The 19,701-nt window shown below is 37.2% G+C and overlaps 4 protein-coding genes across 6 annotated transcripts; 2 read left to right on the top strand and 2 right to left on the bottom strand.

Moving 5' to 3' along the window:
- Positions 1–393: 393 nt before the first annotated feature.
- LOC137722182 (uncharacterized) lies at positions 394–1,074 on the bottom strand. Its single transcript, XM_068461146.1, has one exon. The coding sequence runs from the start codon at positions 1,072–1,074 to the stop codon at positions 394–396; it is 681 nt and encodes a 226-aa protein (XP_068317247.1).
- Positions 1,075–4,264: 3,190 nt separating this feature from the next.
- On the bottom strand, positions 4,265–6,882 carry LOC137721852 (deoxypodophyllotoxin synthase-like). The gene is made up of 3 exons (XM_068460877.2): positions 6,420–6,882; positions 5,867–6,200; positions 4,265–4,695 (listed from the first exon to the last, which is right to left on the bottom strand). The coding sequence occupies exons 1-3, from the start codon at positions 6,779–6,781 to the stop codon at positions 4,456–4,458; spliced, it is 936 nt and encodes a 311-aa protein (XP_068316978.1). The 5' UTR covers positions 6,782–6,882; the 3' UTR covers positions 4,265–4,455.
- A 2,533-nt stretch (positions 6,883–9,415) lies between these two features.
- On the top strand, positions 9,416–11,916 carry LOC137722956 (uncharacterized). The gene is made up of 4 exons (XM_068462091.2): positions 9,416–9,684; positions 10,119–10,236; positions 10,325–10,550; positions 11,628–11,916. The coding sequence occupies exons 1-4, from the start codon at positions 9,533–9,535 to the stop codon at positions 11,654–11,656; spliced, it is 525 nt and encodes a 174-aa protein (XP_068318192.2). The 5' UTR covers positions 9,416–9,532; the 3' UTR covers positions 11,657–11,916.
- Positions 11,917–13,374: 1,458 nt separating this feature from the next.
- Positions 13,375–19,673, top strand: LOC137722955 (uncharacterized). 3 transcript variants are annotated; one of them, XM_068462090.2, is made up of 4 exons: positions 13,375–15,445; positions 16,346–16,900; positions 18,455–18,627; positions 18,713–19,673. In XM_068462090.2, exons 1-4 carry the CDS (start codon positions 13,522–13,524, stop codon positions 19,316–19,318), a joined length of 3,258 nt encoding a protein of 1,085 aa, XP_068318191.2. In that variant the 5' UTR covers positions 13,375–13,521; the 3' UTR covers positions 19,319–19,673. The 3 variants fall into 3 exon arrangements, with proteins under 3 accessions (XP_068318191.2, XP_088549181.1, XP_068318190.2); XM_088693055.1 differs by having other exon boundaries at positions 13,384–15,436; XM_068462089.2 differs by having other exon boundaries at positions 13,384–15,457.
- Positions 19,674–19,701: the final 28 nt, after the last annotated feature.

Below are 19,701 nucleotides of genomic sequence, written 5' to 3'. Positions count from 1 at the left end.
GAAAGTTTAAAGAGGCTTTTATTTTTCTAAATGAGTAATTTTAAACTTATATATATATATATATAAAGGTCGCATTTCGCTAAACACATATAAAATTTCCCTTGTTCTTCTTCTTAGTGATCAGCCATGACCAAATCTTATGTAACGCAAATTAATGCATGTTTCTTAAATGCAGAGTCTCGAGATCTTATGAAGTCTATATAATAAAAATAATGTGAATTAAAGAAAAAAACTAACTACATTAACAACATTCCAATATAGTGATATCAATCAATTAAAAATACGTAGTATCAGTGTAGTTTTTAGATCGCTAGCTAGCTAGTCTTGGTCCATGCCATCGGTGTAGTTGTCTATCAACATCTGCAACGCATTTCTTGTCGTTGGCATTGGGTATCATGGCATCGTTGGCATTGGGTATCGGCACAAGGGACACAAATGGCTCGTCTCCAACCATTGAACAATGCAGTCTCCATGATAAAGGTGCTTGCAGGGCATGCGAGCAAGTGGTGGACTTCGATCATCATCAACGTGATCATGACCTTGGCCGTCAACGTTGAAAAATCCCTCCATGCAAATAACGCAGAAAAGCGACGTTGTATCATTAGCTGCTGCTCCTTTTTTTAACAGGCCTTGGAGATCAAGTAATCTCACTTTCTCCAAACCGTCGATGGATGATTTAGTCGCAGGAATATACTTGACTTCAGTCTCACTAATCCTACTAGGTACAACTGGGTGACGGCGTCTCAAATGCGCAGTGAAGTCCTCAATGTTGACTTCAATAGTCTGGAAGGGGACGACGTCTTGTTCGTCAATCAACCGAAACACTTTGGCGATAATATTTGGTTGCTCTTCTTCTGGGACTTGAATATCTGTAAGATCCCTAGCAATGCGCTCTGCTGAATATGTCAGTTTGAAAGAGCAAAGGCGCACCGTTAATAATATTTCAGCTGTTACACATTGTTCAAAACGAAAGCCTCTAACTATCGGTGTACCACCAGTTGTTTCTTCTTCTTCTTCTTCGTCTTCGTTAATCCAACCTCTTCCTGTTGTTTTGTAGTACCTTAAATTGATCATAACCAAGCCTTCCTGCCCTGCCTAATCATTATCTCTTTGTGGCATGCATCGTCGTTCACCCACGCCAGGCTATCAAAATGGTGTATACATATCTCGCTGGATGATGGCTGGATGATGGCTGCATGATTATTGGATATCAATCAACCAATAATATATGGATCGGAGAATTTAATTGCTTAACGGAGATCGGTATACAAACTCTAGTAACTTGTAATGTACATATATATAGCTAGCTTATGTCCCTAAATTCTAAGTCGAGGAGGCTTAGGTTTCCTAAGCCTGTAAGGAATGGGATTGTATTCTGTTTCTCACAAAAAAAAAAGGTTTTATAACTCACTAATTAATTCTACATCCTTCCAATCCTAGTCTGATACGAACTAGGGTTTAGTAAGATTTAGCGGATCGGAAAGTAAGAAAAAAGATACCTCATCATCTATCTTTATAAAACCAATTTCAATTTTAATGTTATATATGGATGCTTTTTTGATAGAAAAGTTGTTCAAATCTTATACATCCAACTTATTGTATGGAGTAGGATTTTTTTCTCTCAAAATTTAATTTCCCTTCAGACTCCTCATATTTGAATGATTACGTTTAAATCCGTCAACATCTTTTCTTAACTTCTTTATAGAAGGAGAAGAAGAGAAAAGTGGGAGTAGGAGACTGGAGCCGGCAAATTTGGAGGAAAAGAAATTTCTACTCCCTTACTGTACCACACCACATGTGTCAACTTTAATATTAAGAAATGTAGACATTTATTTTCAACTTTATTTGCGGTTAACTTGTTATAAAATAAAATAAGTGATAAAACCCCGGCCAAAAAAGGCGCCCAACCACAACCAACACTGGAAAACCACTCGCCAAGCGCTCAGTCCCACCGGCGAAAATTCTTCCACTCCTCACCTCCATCCAAGCCTTACTTCACCACTCACTGAAAATTGAAAATAACAACATAATAATGAAAAACAAAACAATGTTTATTCGAGACTATTTATGTCGAAATGATTTTCACGTCCTTTTTTTTTTTCAGTCTACGCAATCAAGGAACATAAATTAATAGGGTGTTCAAAAATAGTCTAATAGTATTTCTCTTCACTTATAAGTGAGAAGTCTTAGATTCGATTATCGTCGAAAGTGAATTTGAATCACATTATTGCTAACTTATTATGAGGCTTAATCTATCCCCTCTTTTTTAGTGTACATAATATTATTTGTTAAGAAAAGAAAAAAAAAAAAAAAGTTTCACCCAATTGTCACATACCCACAAGCCCATGTTCTATAAGCCCAATATTCCACTCACAAAATCTATTTTTTTTTCTTTGCTCTGAAAAAAAAAATATTCAATTTAGAAAGGAAAAATCATAGAATATACATCATTTGTATGAATGCTGGCATGTCAACTCGCAACTGAACTCGGTTGGGTGAGTAGAATGGAGCTGGTGGTGGTGTTGAATACTCTACTAACTTTTGTGCCAAAGCAATTAGGGCCGAGAAAGAAAGATGTCTCAGCCTTGGGTTTTAGAACCTGAAGATAATGTTACTAGATCACTGTGAAGTTCAACAATTAGTTCAACTTTTGTTGTGCCGACCAAGGAGTAAACTAGGAACATCTCACTTCGCTGAAGTTGGTGGTTGGATTTTAAATACCTACCAACTGCTTCGGCATAATATGGATTGCTGCAAGTTGACGACTATGATTACCAGAATTCGAAATTAACAAAGATATTCTACAAAACAAATACATCGTTAGTAATATAGATAATATTATCATTTTTTCTTTTTAAAAAAGAGATTAGCTGGTGGCTTTCCTACGGCAGTCCATCCTTTTGGGGGTCGAGAAGACTCACAGAGGCATTTCAGCCTTCCTTGACCACCATCATGCGATTCACCAGCACTAGAAATCAAACTAGAATGTGTCATGTAGAATATATGCCTGAAATTCATCTCCAACTATTGAATCATCCCGTGATGATTAATATAGAATATTATCACTAGACTTACTATTTGTTTTATTTAGCAAAAATAATGTATGATAGTTCAAGAGTTGCGCTGCAATTGTCACTGATGCTGGCGGCCCAAGGACCAAACCACACTACTTTGATGTTGTGGTGACTAAAAAAGTAAACAATGCAAACTATTCTTTAAATGGTGACAAAGAAGCACTAACCTTTGCTTACATTACTTGTAGTGCAACTAAATGTTAATTTATTAGAACACACTAGCTTTTTGTTGTGTCTCTCAATTTATTTTTTGATTAATTATTACTTCTCAACGAAAACAAATTAAATAAAAGTATTCATCATTATTTTATTTTTTAAACAAGCGATATTGCTCTTTTATTGTTTTTAATAAATGCATTTATGGTTGTGTTTCTTTTATAAGTACTGAATTCAAACCAACCACGTGTAGTTTTTTATTTTTATTATTATTATTTTTTTAACAAATGATATTATTTACACAAAGAGGGTAGCCGAGTGGGCTAAATCTCACAATGAGTTAGCAATAATGTGGTTCAAATTCGCCTTTAATGAAAATCAAATCTAAAACCTCTCACTTACAAGTAGAGAAGAGTACTATTAACTCGTAATACTAAGTGGCATGAACCACATGTAGTTAATTATGTTTAAATGGATAGAAAATTAAAAAAATGTTGGCTTATGTTTTCAACTTTACCCTTAAGATCTATTTTCTTCCCAACCCTCTATTGTCACATCCCGACCCGGGGCGTATCACTTTCCGGGCCCGCTCCACCACCGTAGCACGATATTGTCCGCTTTGGGCTTACCATTCCCTCACGGTTTTGTTTTTGGGAACTCACGAGCAACTTCCCAGTGGGTCACCCATCATGGGATTGCTCTAGCCTCCTTCTCGCTTAACTTCGGAGTTCCTACGGAATCCGAAGCCAGTGAGCTCCCAAAAGGCCTCGTGCTAGGTAGGGATGAGAATATACATATAAGGATCACTCCTCTGGGCGATGTGGGATGTCACATCTATCATTTATGGAAGTTAGCCCTTAATTTACAAGATAATTAAAGAAGTACAAAACTTATGTCCATCCAATTGTGATTAATGTTTATTTATTATACAAATATTATAATTAGAATCATACATTTCCTTTATTATTATCTAAATTAGGACCAAGGAACAATTATAGCGCAGATAGAAGTATCATTCAACAAAGAAATATATGATACACAAATTAATTAGTCTCATTTATTGAATCCAAGATATCTTGATTACACACGGTGATTTGTTACCCGTCCGTTCAGGGTGGGGCATAAAATATCAATTGTACCACATATCTCTAGGCATGCACAACTCTTATTTACTAATCATGGGAGAAAATACATGTATAAATATCATTTCATGGTGGTATTAGTATCAGATACCACAGTAGGCCTTGATACGACCGGTCATATCCAGGTTGGAGAAAGCAAAAGTAATATAGCCAAGACCATCACATGGCTTGTAGCACAATGGGTGGTTCTCATCGGTTACTTCTTCTGGTGGTTGTATTGTTCCCCTGTTGAATATGAAAATTCCCACTGAGCACCTTTCCACATTCACGTCCCAAATCCTGACGCGATGGTTGCAAGCTTTTATTCTCTGGTTACTCCAAATCTGATTATTAACAAATTAATCAATCATTTATAATTAATTAATGAATAATATACGCTATAAGTTTTAATACTCATGATTTAGGATGTTGAAGTGTGAAGGCGGGGCATGGTTTAGGAGTGTATATATACGAGTTTGCTCCATCTTTTAGAAGTTTGCAAAATGCAAATTTGAGTCATATTATTGTTAGTTTATTATAAGGTTTAGTCTACTCTTTTTATCTTTAGTATAACTAATATCATACGTAAGAAAGAAAAAAAAAAAAAAAAAAAGAAGAAGAAGAAGAAGAAGTCTGCAAAAAAACTTTAAGCAACTTTAAAGTTACCAATTGTTCACCATCAGTCCTTTTAATTAATCTGTAAATTGTCTTTTTTATTTTTTTAATTATATTTTGCAATCACACCGATCAAGTTAGTTGGTACTCAGTTTTTAGAGAGCAACATACACGGAATGGATTCACTGCCACATAAAGTTCCGACCCAATCATACATTGCCAAGTGGATAAAAACTTGCATACGACAATGTTATTGGACATGGACACTATATGGTGGTGAACCTATTCCATATAAATGCTTCTCCTTTTTTAGAGGATGTTCTTGTGAGCTAAGCTATTGCTTACATGGATATCATAATGATATCATCCACATAGGTCATTTTTCATTCAAAAATATTACTCTTACTACATTTTTCATATCACATTAATATCATATTTCTAATAGAGATGAAACTCACATATGTTGGTGTGCCATACTTTTATTAGAGAGATTATACAAATATGATATGAAAAATGGTTAAGTGTAGCGTTAGTCTTTTTCATTTGGGGTGTTATCCACACATCCCTTTTTACTTCTCACACACCCCTTTTAATTTCTGTTATTTGATACTCTTCAATCCATCTGATCCGACAGCCGAAAATTAGAAGGATGTATGAGAAGTAAAAAGGAGTGTGTGGATATCTCACCCCTTTAAAGAAATATCTAATTTGACCTTTATAATGCTAGGGAGACTAAATTTCTACACCAAGTTTTGTAAACCAAATAATGTGGATGTTGATAATTAGATTATTGCTTAAGTATTGATTAATGTACTTATTTTTTATTGATGACACATCACACATCATTTGATTTACAAATTTGGTCTCCATAACATTATCCTTCAATTAACTCATACTTACCTGCAACATGTCTCCTGCGAAGACTATGAAGTGGCCAGGTGAGGCGTCAATACCCACAAAGGTTCCATCCTTGGATTTGATTTCTAAACCGCCAATTTGGTGCTGGAAAAGTATTGATATGAAGCTTGCGTCGCTATGGTTTGGAAACCAAACACTAGTACCAGTGATGTCGATGTCTTTCATTTCTCTATACTTGATTAATCGAAAAACGTGGTCATTGAAAGCAGCAAAGGACTCATAGTGCTTCGCTGCAACACCATAGCTTTCGAACAACAATCGCATCACCCGTTCACCCAACTCTTCTATCAACTTCACATAACTGTGAGTAGTTTCACTGCACATGTACATGCATATATAACAAACATTTATTAAAAAAATAATAATTAAACCGAAGATAGAAGTCAAGCAAATTCAGAACCATATTATGTCACATATACGCGAACGAACCAAAAAAATTATACACACACACACACACATGTTCCACGCAAATGTCTGCAAAATATGTGATAAGAAATTAACACGAACGATAATATATTAATTTGATTAATATTACCAGAAGTTATCTTTGCCAGCAGGCCACACGAGGTTCATGAAATTCTGCACATCTTGGAAGCTTGTAGCATGACTAATCGCAAAGGTCTCGGAGTAAGGAAGCCTAGGACTTGGTCCAATATATCCACGGAGTACGTCGTCGCCAGTGTGGCTAAGTTTGGTTTCTGTGGGCAGATCAAACAGATCCTTAGACTGGGCCATTACCTTGTCAACAAGTTGAGCCGGAACTCTGTCATACGCCGCCACGAAACAACCGTACTCTTCAAGTGCATGTCTTACTTGGTCTGGCGTGGTGCCACTGCCACTATTTGTGAAATCAATGATAGGAATTTTTAGAGACGCTGTTTCGGAACCCGATCCCATACTTGAGTTTCGACTGATCGTCACTAACGTGGTGTGTGCGAATGTGAGTGAGTTTAACCTTTTAAGTGAGCCGAATGAGGATGCATGGAGTTGAGATAGATAGATATATATATATATATATATATATATATATGTATGTATGTATATGTGTGTGTGTGTGTGTGTGTGTGTGTGTGGTAGCTGGGCAGTGATATTAGGTATATGAAATTATTAAATAATTAATTTTATGTTCATCATGATGCGTGTGTGTGTGTGTGTAGTAGCTGGGCAGTGATATTAGGTATATGAAATTATTAAATAATCAATTTTATGTTCATCATGATTCACCAACACGATATTTTCTATTATATGTGTGAATCATGTGATATGGCTTTCGGATGTTCAAAGGATGTGGAGCGGCTACATAATTTTATTTTTTTATTTTGTTTCTGTTTAAATAATTTCCAAAATTTATCTTAGAATTTCGTTTGATTTCTCTCTTTAGGAGAGAGTTTGCTAGTTTGATTGCTCTCAATCAAAATGTCACAAAAAAAAAAAAAAAAAAAAAGAAAAAAGAAAAAAGAGTCGCTTGCTAGTATCATCCAAAACCTACAATTAGCTGTCGGCTTGTTGCTTTCTCCCGCGCATTAAAATAAAAAGTTTGGAGCAGGAATGTAGGACTTCATGCACGTTACAAGGACCGTAATCATAAACAATCTATCTTCGTTTTTTTTTTTTCTTTTTCTTTTTTTTTTTATAAAAGGGGTTCACCATGACAATTTATCTTTTCGAGAGCCGAGAAAACTCATAACTGCATTTTAGCCTTCCTCTAGCTACTATCATACGATTTACCAGTGACAAGAATCGAATCTAGAACATGCCGTGCAAAATATGAGCCTGAAATTCGTACTGAACCATTGATCCACCCCGTGGTAGTTTCACTAGATCTTAATTTTGGGTTTGGTATAAAGACAAAATTACCAAAATCGATTTTTTTATATATATTGCCAACTAACATAATGATAAGGCAATAATAAAATGCTTATAAAAAAAAAAATAAACGAATTAATCAAGTATATATCACATGTTCCCATTGGCATTTTCCCCAAAATTGAGTTCAGTTCATAAAGAAAATGATATCCATCCACAAGTGCACATAACAAATCTGAAAAAAACAATTACTTAAAAAAATATGAACATGAAAACAAGAAAATAATTTCATGCCCCATTTTTCTTTCCCTGTATTTTGAATTGAATAATGTAAAAGAAAAATCAATGGAAAGAAATGTGACTAAAGAAGAAAAATAAAGTGCATAATTTTTTAAAAAAAAATATAACATAAATTAACAGGATGCTAAAATAAAAATGAGTGTTTATAAAATATTTTTATTTTTCTTCACAATTAGACTATTTCTAACCTTTAGAGCAATTCCACCCCAACCTGATAGGCTGACACCCAGCTTGAAAAATGGGCCGGCCTCCCCTTTTTTTTGCTCCACCCCAGCCTAACAGGCCATAGGCCAGCCCATAATTGACAGACCCATGGAACAACCCATTTGACGCCAACGTGGTGTCGGAGAGAGAAGGACGGGAGGACGAAGCGGACGACGCGGCCCTGGGTGCACTTGATGCCCTACCATTGGCAGTAGTCAAAGCGCTCGTTGAGGGTGTAGAGGAGCTTGATGTTGAGGTCGGCTTGGGATTTGAAGGACAGGATGGCGACGACGTCAGAGGATGAGATGAGGTGGTTTGGAGGCGACGGTGGGAATGGAAGGGAAGTGGAGGGGTGGACGACGGTAGCGACGAGGAAGAAGGGTGGAGATGCAGAAATTAAAAATATTTTAATAAAAATATTATTATTTTATTAAAAAGTCAGAAATTAAAGGTTGAATTATTATTTTATAATAAAAATTAATAATATTTTAATAAATTTGACTAGGCTATGTAGTTTTAGGGGTTGAGATGCATTTGACCAATTTAACTATTCACGGGGTCTATCACAGTTCACTGAGTGGATTAAATGGGTTAGGTGCCAGCGCATTTTTTAGGGGTGGACTTGCTCTTAGGAATAAAGCTTAAAAATTTAAGTCATAACCGATAAACTGCTTTTCTTCTTCAATAGTTATGACTTAAAATTTTTGCCCAAGATTATTAAATGATGATTTTAGCCTAATTTTTTTTGGTAAATTTTTTGAAAATAAAATTTATGTAGATTATCCTAATTTATCTTCATGAACATTTTAATCTTAAAATATTTAAATTTTGATAAATAAAGTGAATTTTGATTTTAAAAAAATTATTTTAGACATTAGATTTGATTTTGGGCTGTAATTGTTTTACCGTTAAATTTGATCACAACTGTCGGATTATAAGTAAAAACAAAAAAAAAGTTTGAAATATAACAATTTGGTGGGTGTAGAATAATTTAAACTAGACTTAATTTCTAGGGAGTTTAGCCAAAAGATATTATTTTCTCTCCAAAGCTTATTTTAATTCAATAGTTGGAGATGATTTAGGAATGGAGGTTTAACGCTTATATTTTAAGTTTTATTTTATGAGACGATGTAATGCTTTATGATCACCCAATGGGCCAATTCTTCCATACCCACACCAAGCCCATATTCTATAAGCCCAATAATCCACTCTCAGAATCTATTTTCTTTGTTTGTTTTTTTTTTATGAAAAAAATCAATTTACAAAGAAAATCTCAGAAAATACAGAGAGAGCGCGAGAGAGAGAGAGAGAGAGAGAGAGAGAGAGAGAGAGAGAGAGATGGGGAGAGAGGTCTCAGAGAGCTGCGTGGATAGTCTACTGACAGAGATGGTCTCTATGTACTGCAATCGGTTATACGCCAACAAGCCCGAGCTCGCCGCCAGTAGGATCGACGCTATTGGCTACCAGGTCGGCCACCAGCTCTCCGAGCGGTACACTTCCCCGCCTATATCCTAACCACCCTGCCCTCTCTTGTTCTTTCCTTTATTTCATTGTAATTGAATTGGATTTGTTTGATCTCACAGATTTTTGGGTTTTTAGATCTGAAATGCCTATTTTCGAAGTGTTTGATCTCGTAATTTGTTCTCTTTTTTCCGTTTGTAATGATTTGGGAGAGTGTTTGGTTGCTGAGAAAATGTGGAATAGTAATTCGAAGTGTTTGATTTCGAAATTTTTTCTCTTTTTTCGTTTGTAATGATTTGTTAGAGTGTTTGGTTGCTGAGAAAATGTGGGAAAGTAAAGCATATGTGTGTGGCATTGAATCCTATGCTATTCTAGGTCTACTTATAATTTAAAGTTAACAAAATAGTGCTCATTGTAAATTGTAGGAATAGGAGTGTGATTATGGATAAATTTCACTTGTTAGGTACACGATGGAGCGGCCTCGGTTTACTGATCATCTGGATGCAATTAAGTTCGTCTGCAAGGACTTTTGGTCCGAGCTCTTCAAGAAGCAGATTGACAACTTAAAGACCAATCATAGGGTAATTTGTGTAGAATCGAGTTGAATTGGGGTTCTTTGTCAATGTGTGAATTTGATAAAGGCTAAGATGGTTTTCGTTTGTGTTGTAGGGTACTTTTGTATTGCAAGATAATCGGTTTCGTTGGGTTTCACGCATGTCACTCGATCCTTCCGAAAATGGTGACTTGTCTCAAGAAAATGCCGAGGCGGCTGAAAACAAGGCAGCAGAAGAACCAAACATGCATCTCCATTTCTCATGTGGAGTCATAAAGGGTGCTCTTCATAACTTGGGGATTGCTTGTGCTGTTTCTGCCGACACATCCCACCTTCCTGCGTGTAAGTAGTTCTCTGTTTAGTGCTTTAGAATTATGAGTACATTTTCTGTGCCAACACTGTATATGACATTGTTTTTAACAAATATATGCTCCTAAACATGTAAAGTTAGAAAATTTGATATACCTGTGATAATTCATTGTTTTTGGAGTAGATCATTATATAGAATCTATACCCTCCACAATCCACTTATACGTTAAGCATCACTTTGCAGTGTTATCTGCCTATATCCTCTTAGTAATCTTACCAAAAGTGAGTTACGATATTTTGGGCTACTGAATAACTGTCTGTCTGTATCTCACTAGTCATGAGATGATTCTCACCTATGCTAGTGCTTTAATGTTTTTCGGCATATTTGAGGTGGTTCATGTTTAGTTAGAGCAGTATATTACATTGAAGTGTAGTAATCGGTAAGAGGACAATTCTTGGGAATTTTTGTTGTCCAGCCATGCTTAGAATTCCATATTTCCTGGATAAATGTGACAAAGTCAATCATAATCTGCCCGGATAGTATCACCTTCGAACCCTGTATTTTCTTCTCGTGGGCTCAGGTATCTGTTTCCTAGAATGAATACTTGGTGGATCATGGGTTTCACTTTGACTACCTATCACTTGGAATATAAATGCCATCAGTTGATCCAATAGCTCGTCATTCCAACTTGTTTTATCCTATATAGCATCAAAAGCCTCAACCTCTTCCTGACTCAAATTTTTTATAAATTAAACGGCAAGGGGTGAAGCATTTTACTTTGTTGTGCATGCAGCTTGCTCCTTCATTGCAATTTGACACCGATAAGAATCTGTTTATTTCCTTACATGCGTATCTGTGTTTATTTTCATACATGGGTATCTGTCTCATTATTATTTCATGCACTGAAATACTGAATCTGACATGATCTCACGACATTCTCGACAAATATTCCATTCATCCTCGTTATCTCATATATATACGGTTGCCATCATTCATAAATGAACTGTAGCTGGCAAGTTGGCTTGAGATCTAAAAGATTATCGTTGCTTGGTTTTCCGGCATCCTTATTGCAATAGCAATTGATTCTTTCTGCTGAAATTGTTGAACAGGTTCATTCGTGGTTCGTATAAAGCCCTGACGAACGCTTCTCCAAGGAACTTTCAGAAAAAAGTTGGGGTTTACTTCGTCGGCCTATTGAGATTTGTAATCCTTCTCCTTCTCTCGTGTACAAGAATTTTTACCGCGATTTCAGAATTTAGTTGTAACCTTCAAACTGAGAAGATTCATCTCGGGGAAATCACAAGATTGTACTTACTAGTGTTGTGAGGGTGAGGAGAATGTTGAGAAACATGAATTGTATTTATCCTTAACTCCTAATATAGAACGTTGAGCCCACAATATTTACTTGTACCTTGTTACTAAATCACCCGATTGATCAACCTTGACACCTATTTTTATCGTTAAGCTACTTGACAACACGGAAAACTATTGTTCAACTATTTGACACCAATTTCTTAAAAAAAAAAAAAAAAAAAAAAAAAATAGGCTATTAGATGCCAACAAACCAAACCATCATACTTTAAAGATCAACCGACATTGAATGGGTTTAATGACTCGTGCTGCAAGGCTTCAAAAGGCGCTAGTCAGGTAGGAAAATTTTTATTTTTTTTAGTAAATTTATTATACAACATATAAATAAGTGTGTTTATACTTAAAAAAAGATTATACTGATTTAGAAAATCAGAAAAAAAACAAAATGCAAATTAAAAAATACATACATACAAATTTTCATAAAAAAAAAGTTAGAATATGATTGGGTTAGGAGAAAAAGAAAATTTAAAGGAATATAAAAATGAGAAGAGCCACTTCGTACGATGAGATTCCCGATCGGTTTGATCGAATTACTTAAAATCTTTCTCCTTATGGTGAATCTTTTTCCTACGCCTTAAGCCACCGAAAGGTGGGGAGGATGAAAAAGGGGATGACCTCGATTGAAAGGGAAATGGCAACCAAAAGAGATCTCCTCGTAGGAATAATTTTTTCTTTTCGTTGATTTGTGAAACTCGAGTCAATGGCTACGCAGTATAGTGGAGAGCCAAAAAGAGGTTGGCCCGCTTCATTGGCCAAGCGAATGATCTTTGCTTCGCGGGAACAACAAAAACCACCATCGTGGTATTCTTTTGTCTTGGGTTTTATTTTTGCTAAAATCGAATTTGAACTACATTATTAATAAATTATTATGAAGTTAAGCTCATCTCTTCTTTTTTCATGTACATAATATCGTTTGTTTAAAAAAATGAAAAAGACCATGATTAAGATGGTTGGGTCGGTGAGGAAAAGATGATGGGGATAAGACGATGGGATTTGGATCCCAATTGGATCCAAATTATGAGAATACTAAGGATCCTCACATCCTAACAGTTTATTGTATATCTTGCGTTAGAAATTATTTTTAATTTTGTATTTAATATTAAACATAAATAGTAATTAACGAAAAATAATTGCAAGATATACGATAAAACGGTTAAAATGTGAAAATTTTATGAAGCCTCAAAAAGAGAGATGGTGGGCCGACGAGAAAAAGACAATATGGCGGGGTCAGAGAGGAAAGAGAAGATATTTAGTAGAGTAAATTTACGAAATTACCATCGCAGACGAATTTGCGGCAGTTTAACATCCACGGTATCACAATCCAATAATTGTCGTCCAGGTCCAGGGTCCTAAAGTCAAACAGTAAAGCAATTCCATTCAATTGGGCCCAAGGATTCAAGCATCCAGATTCGCACACGTGGCGTCCTGTATGCTTTCGTGGCCCCACCGCTGTCTCCACTACTCCACTCACTCCACTAGTCCACTACCCCTTCCGGCTACCGTGTGAAACGGCAAGCAGTCTTGCTTTAACCAGGGTTTCCGAGCACTACCATCTTCTCTTTTTCTTGTTTTTCTTGGCTTCTCCGGCACGACGACGACGTTTCACCTGGGGTTTATGCGGCGGCGGAGACAATGGAGAAGATACAGGCGGAACTGAAGGAGGCGGAGACGAAGCAGAGGAGTCTGAGCAAGGCGTACGAGTGCGTACACGCGCAGGCGACTGCGCTTATTATCTTCGCCGTGCAATGGAAGGATCTGGAGGAGCACTTCGAGTCGACTCGGTACTCGCTCGAGTTGCAACTCCGGGAACTCGCCCGTCGCGAGACGGCGGTCCAGGTGCGGTACGGGGAGTTGGAGGCGAAGGAGATGAAGTTCAACTCTGAAATCGAATCGAAAGCGGACGAGTTGGGGGGGCTTCAGAGGCTGATCGACGAGAAGGTTGAGGATGTTATACAGAATAAGAACCACTTGCACTCTCTCCAGTCATTGATTCAGGAATGTAGCAATGAGGTTGTGGTGCAAGAGACGAGATTGATGGAGGCTGAGGGTTTTGTTGTGGAGAAGAAGAGGGAGTGCGATTCGATTGAGAGGCGGGTTGAGCGGAGGCAGAAAAAATTGGATTGGGTTGAGAGAAGGGTGGAGGAGAAGTTGAAGGTGGCGGAGGAGAAGTCGAAATTGGCTGAGGTGAAGGCGGAGGAAGCGAGGGGGTTTGAAGAGGCGTTGGAGAAGTGTGTCGAAGAGATTGAGTTGAAGAAGAGGGAGTTGAATGAGATTAGGGGGTTGATTGAGAAGCGCAAGGAGGAGTTCAATTCGATAGGGGAGCAGATTATGGGGGCGGAAGAGTTGATGAAGGTCCAGGAGGAGCAGCTGGGTTTTAAAGAAGAGAGAATTAAGGAGGCGCAAAGGGCGGTTGAACAGTGCGACAAAGAGTTGAAATGGAGAGAGAAGCTGATTACGGAGGCGGAAAGGGCGGTTGAAGAATGTGACAAGGAGTTGAAGCTGAAAAAGGAGAAACTTGTTGTCATTGATAAGTCATTAGTGGAGTGCTCGAATGCGCTGGAATCAAGAGAGAAAAAGATTAGGGAAATAGACTCGAAAAAGGATAAAGATTTGTGCTTGCGTGAGAAATCATTGGAGGAGTGGTCCTGTAAGCTTGAGTTTAAAGAGATGGAAGTTAGATTGGGAGAGAGAATTGTCGAGTTAAAAGCTGGGGAACTCCAAAAGTTGAAGGAAGGCGAAAGGTGTTTGGAATCTGTCTCGCAGGTACTTAAACAGAAAGAGAACCGACTTCAAGACCTTGACGAAGAGCTCGAATTGAAGCAGAAAGAACTTGATTTGATAAAAAAATCCACTGAAGAACGCGCCAAAAACTTGGAATTGAAAGAGAGGCAACTTGAAGATCAGACCAAAGAGCTTGAACTGAAGCAGAAAGGATTTGATTCGATAAAAAAATTCTCTGAGGAACGCACCCAAAACCTGAAATCGAAAGAGAATACTAGTATTCTTCTTTCTCATGTGAAAATTGAGCAATTTGAACATATCCCTGCCAACAATGTTGTTGTTCCTTCTACCTCAAGTAACCAGTCCAGCGTCAATATGGATGGTAGAGGCTTGCTGTTGTTCATAAATGAGCATTTGAAGACATATGTTCTATTGGGTAGTGAAATCTCAGCTGCTCTTCAGGCGTCACCAGACCCGGCAAAATTAGTTTTGGATGCTATGCAAGGTTTTTACCATGCAAATTCAAGTGCGGACAAAAGCGAGTGTGATTTTGATTTACGCATTACTAGGATGACTTGTAGCCTTTTGTTGGAGAATTTAAAGAGTGTCTCCCCCCAAATTAACCCTGAGGTGAGAGAGGAAGCAATTAAGTTGGCAGGTGATTGGAAGGTTAAAATGAGGACGGACAATTGCTTGGAGGTTTTGGGTTTTCTGCGGCTTGTTAGTACATATGGAATCACCTCGTTTTATGATGCGAAGGAGCTTCAAAGTCTTTGTGCGATTGTTGCTAAGGATGAACACACAACTGAATTATCCTGGGCTTTTGGTATGACTGGTGAGGCACCTGGTAAAATCTTTTTGCTTGTTCATATTTATATCTAAATTTCTAATTTGCTTGTGTTGTCTCTTTATTTTATTGCATACATATATGAATGGTTTCCTGATTTACTTTGAAAAGTCGAATGTTCCTATTATGTTTCTCACCCTTGTTCAGTCAATAAGTAGAACTGTATATCAGCAGCAACGATGCCTTTTAAGGGCTCGTTTGTTGTCCATAGAAGATGAATTTTTCACTAAGGAAACTTATCTCTTCCGATTAAGAATGGAAAATTTTCCTATTCGACATGCCTTAGAGTGTCTGCAGTTTAGAGCAGGATTGTTTACTAGTCCCTTGAGAAATTTTTGCAACGGTTGTCATATTTTGCAAAGATGACAGATTATCTTGCAATTACGTAGTGTATCTAGTTCTCTTCTCTTATCTCAGAAGAATCTCTTCTTTTACCATTTCATCTTAGATTTTATTCCAAAATAGTTTTTTTTTTTTTTTTTTTTTTTGGGAAATTAATCTTATTGCAATTTTTTTCATGAACTTCATAATTGGTCGTTTATAGCATGCGTCAAGTTTTCTTCTCATTTATCTCATCTTCTTTTGATGCCATTTCATCTTAGATCCTCTTATTGCACATTTTACATATACTTCCGAATTGGTCTTTTAGGCCATCGTTATCTCCAATTTCCCCATAATACCATCTTATGCTTGCAAGTTTGCAAAACAAGTACATTTTGCTTTGATAGGATTCTGAAGTGATAGCTTATGACCACCACACCCACACCACACCTTACCATTTGACTCAAAGCACGACAGGACACAATGCTCTGGATACATTTGATATGTTACATTTGGAACTATTCACTCTCTAACCTGCCCACTGCATTTTCTTGTTTCGTACCACAGCCAAAATTGAGGCCCCAGAATCTTTACCGGCAAAAAATGCAGAAACTCGTTCTTCTCCGAATCTTCAGCTAACTGCCACCAGAGATGCTAGTGCTACTCATTTGCAGGGGTTTTTAAATGAGCTTTTCAGTAGGGATCGTTTGACACAGACCGAAACTTGGGCTGCTTTTCAATCGTCATCAGAACCAGAACCAGAAAAGTTTGTGATGGATGTGATGCAAACTTCTTTTGATAAATACTCCAAAATAGAGGATGCTGGTTTTAAAGAAATTGTCATGGCAAATTACATTTCACTACTCAACATGCTGATGAGAATTAAACCGCATGTTGGACATCATGTTAACAAAGATGCTCTAAAGCTAGCAATCAATTGGAAATTGAAAATTGGTGCCAGTACCCAACCCCTCGAGCTTTTGGGTTTTTTGCAGTTCATAGCTACATATGGACTGCTTTCCGTGTTTAATAGAGAGACTTTAGTGTTGCTTGGAAGGATTTCTCAGCAGAAGCAGGCGCTAGAAATATGTCAGACGCTTGGTTTAGCTGATAAGATCCCTGGTAAGTTTATTAAATTAATTTCTCTGTGTGGTAGTTACTCAAATTAGTTTATCGGCATGCTATTTAAATTCTCTTTAAAAATTCCCCAAATTTGGCCATAGGTATCAGTCACTATAAGTGTCCCAGATGCCATTTTTGTGCCCCTTAGTGTGATAGTTACTTTTTGTTGGTTTTATACTGCCTGAAGGAGCTGATGGCTTGGGTGTTATTTAACGCTTTATAGATGATTGAGATGGTAGCGGCTTCTGTCCTAAATTCCTAATCCATTCTCTCGTAACCAAACTAAGCTTTTAATATCACCATGCAATGTGTGAAATACAAAATCGTGGATTAAAACTTTTTTCAGTCTTTCTTATTTCTTTCCAATTGAAACATACACAAAATTGATAGCAATATTAGAGAGAGAAGAAAATACGTTGATAAAAAGAATAAGAATGAGAAATTTTCTCTTACACATGAAAGAACTTCATCTGTTCATCCCTGTTCTTCAATGTCAAGAGTGAAGCTTTCTCAACCTTCTATAATCTTTCTTCCTCAAGATATTAGACCCCATCCTACTCTCTAGCCCTTTTTTTTATTGGAAAGTAGGACGTAGGTCATAATTTTGAAAAGAATGCTGCAATTACAAGCTCGAAAGACGGTTTTATTGAGAGACACATGTTGGACCGGTAGCTGTTTGATTTGCTGATAAATTTTGCAATCTTGGTGGATTAATCTGATAGGTAGTTTTCTGTTTCTATTCAAATCCTTTTGTGAAAAGTGCAGGGTTACAAATTTCCGGAGTATGATGATGCTTGTTCTCAAAACAAAGGGATTCCAAGTTGCTCAATCTTTTTCTTCCACTCAACAAATAATAGTTTCACAATTTACTAACAGTTGCCAGGGTTTTTGAAAACAGCAATGAAAATTAGTATGCAATTTTCGGTTGACAATTCGACTTCTCAGTTTTTATTTCTTTGTCATTCCTAGTTTTCGCATTATTCTTTTCTTTCCCTAATTGGGTATATTGCTTATATGTTTTAAATGGAAAAAAAATGAAACAAAAACTTAAAATTGTTCGGAGCCACAGGATCTTAATATGACACCTGTATGATGAGGTTTAAAGTTTAGGTGGGTTAGGAGAAGATAGATTAGGAGAGAAGCCGCTCCTGGGATTAAGAAACCAACAGTAAGTACGTCATATGAGATGGGTAAATGTACAATAAAGTTAAGCTATGAAGAGATTATCTACATAATGATCTTTTTGGCCTCAGTTAATTCCCCCGACGTGTATATTTTCATTAATTTGATATCTATATGGGAACAATTATCCTCTCTTACGATTTAGAGTTCCTGAGTTGGTGTTCTTGCTCACTGGTATTTTGTGTTTTCCTTGCATAATTTTGATTCTGCTTTAACTTGCATCTTTTTCCATCTTAAATTTTTTTCCTCTTGTTAATGCATTTGTCAACGTTACCTTCTTTATGTTTGGGTGGCACTACTATGATATTTTCGTCTTGAAACTTCTTTGGAGCAGTTTTGATAAATCCTGCAATTCTGTTTTATATGCAACAGAAATCATTCGGGGTCTTATTGAAAAGAAGCAACTAATTGAGGCCGTTCGATTGATTTGCCCGTTTAAGTTAATTGAGAAGTTCCCGCCAGCACCACTCTTGGAAGAATTTGTGGAGAATGCGAAGTTGTTGTGCATTCAAATGAGCAAGAGACATAAATTATTTTCTGAAAGGGTAACCATTGTATTTTCTTTCGACATCCGATATCTTCAATGTAAATATACATTTACTGACTCATACTTTTTACCTTTGTTCACAGGATAAGTGTGTAAACGACCAGATTGCTGCTCTTAGAGTTGTGATTCAATGTATCAAAGATTGCAACCTCGAGTCCGAGTACCCTTCCAGGTTCATTGAAACACGAATAGCTCTTCTGGAAAACATGAAGAAGAATCGCAGACGCCAAATGACATCTCCTCCCTCCAAGGTTGAACAACAAGGGAAGAAAAATTCTCGAGTCTCCAAGGTTGAGGGACAAGAGCAGAAACAGTCTCCTGCCTCCGAAGTTGAGGGACGGGAGCAGAAAAAGTCTCCTTCCCCTAGAGTTGAGGGACGAGAGCACATCAAACCTCTTGCCTCCAATGTCGAACAAGGGGCAGAAAAGCCTTTTGCTTCCACTGTTGAGGGACAAGAGCAGAAAAGATCTGTTCCCTCCCAGGCTGAACCAGAAGAACACAGAAGAGGCAAGAAACGTCAACCCAACACTTTGCCTCGCCGCATTCAACCACCACAACAACGTCGAAATATGTATAATCAGACATCTGCTTCCCCTGGTACATCCTATTCATCACCACTAATCACCCCAGGCTATCGGAAGCCAGGTCCGTTGCCTGGGGAGAATTTTCAAAGCCATGCCGAATCGTGATTAGACCGAGTATGAACCTGCTATACGTACTAACTAGGAAAGACCACTGCGTAACTCTGAAGTCCCGTCCTAGTTCGCAATGCTGCTTACGGATACCTTCCTCGTAATGTACCCTTAGTTTTTATGGTGGCACTATAAGTTGGCAACTCGTTGTCTTCTGTAAGTTGCACTACCACTATTTAGGAGAGGCGACATAATCTGACCTGACTATTGTAAATACCCTTTGGCATAGATAGTGTTGTTTTTGTTTTTTTTTTTTTTTTTGGGTCCAAACTTGACTTGGAGTTGTATGTATCCACAACCTTATTGCTCGTTTTAGAGTGTTTTTTGAATGACTGAAAATGTTTTGGTGAAATTAAGCGAAGCACCATGTATTTGCTTCT

This window comes from Pyrus communis, chromosome 4 (assembly GCF_041283825.1).
Source record: "Pyrus communis isolate YQ-2024b chromosome 4, ASM4128382v1, whole genome shotgun sequence".
Taxonomy (NCBI): Eukaryota; Viridiplantae; Streptophyta; class Magnoliopsida; order Rosales; family Rosaceae; genus Pyrus; species Pyrus communis.
This window is presented reverse-complemented; position numbering and strand designations above follow the sequence as displayed.

Bases quoted from the DNA above. Each gene is read 5' to 3' on its own strand.
- LOC137721852 (XM_068460877.2), bottom strand. From the start codon at position 6,781: ATGGGATCGGGTTCCGAAACAGCGTCTCTAAAAATTCCTATCATTGAT. The intron at 6,201-6,419 runs GTAATATTAATC...GTACATGTGCAG, and splicing joins GCTGGCAAAGATAACTTCTG to TGAAACTACTCACAGTTATG. The intron at 4,696-5,866 runs GTAAGTATGAGT...GTTAATAATCAG, and splicing joins TCGCAGGAGACATGTTGCAG to ATTTGGAGTAACCAGAGAAT.
- LOC137722182 (XM_068461146.1), bottom strand. From the start codon at position 1,074: ATGATCAATTTAAGGTACTACAAAACAACAGGAAGAGGTTGGATTAAC.
- LOC137722955 (XM_068462089.2), top strand. From the start codon at position 13,522: ATGGAGAAGATACAGGCGGAACTGAAGGAGGCGGAGACGAAGCAGAGG. The intron at 15,458-16,345 runs GTAAAATCTTTT...TTCGTACCACAG, and splicing joins TATGACTGGTGAGGCACCTG to CCAAAATTGAGGCCCCAGAA. The intron at 18,628-18,712 runs GTAACCATTGTA...CTTTGTTCACAG, and splicing joins ATAAATTATTTTCTGAAAGG to GATAAGTGTGTAAACGACCA.
- LOC137722956 (XM_068462091.2), top strand. From the start codon at position 9,533: ATGGGGAGAGAGGTCTCAGAGAGCTGCGTGGATAGTCTACTGACAGAG. The intron at 9,685-10,118 runs GTACACTTCCCC...TTCACTTGTTAG, and splicing joins GGCCACCAGCTCTCCGAGCG to GTACACGATGGAGCGGCCTC. The intron at 10,237-10,324 runs GTAATTTGTGTA...TTTGTGTTGTAG, and splicing joins ACTTAAAGACCAATCATAGG to GGTACTTTTGTATTGCAAGA.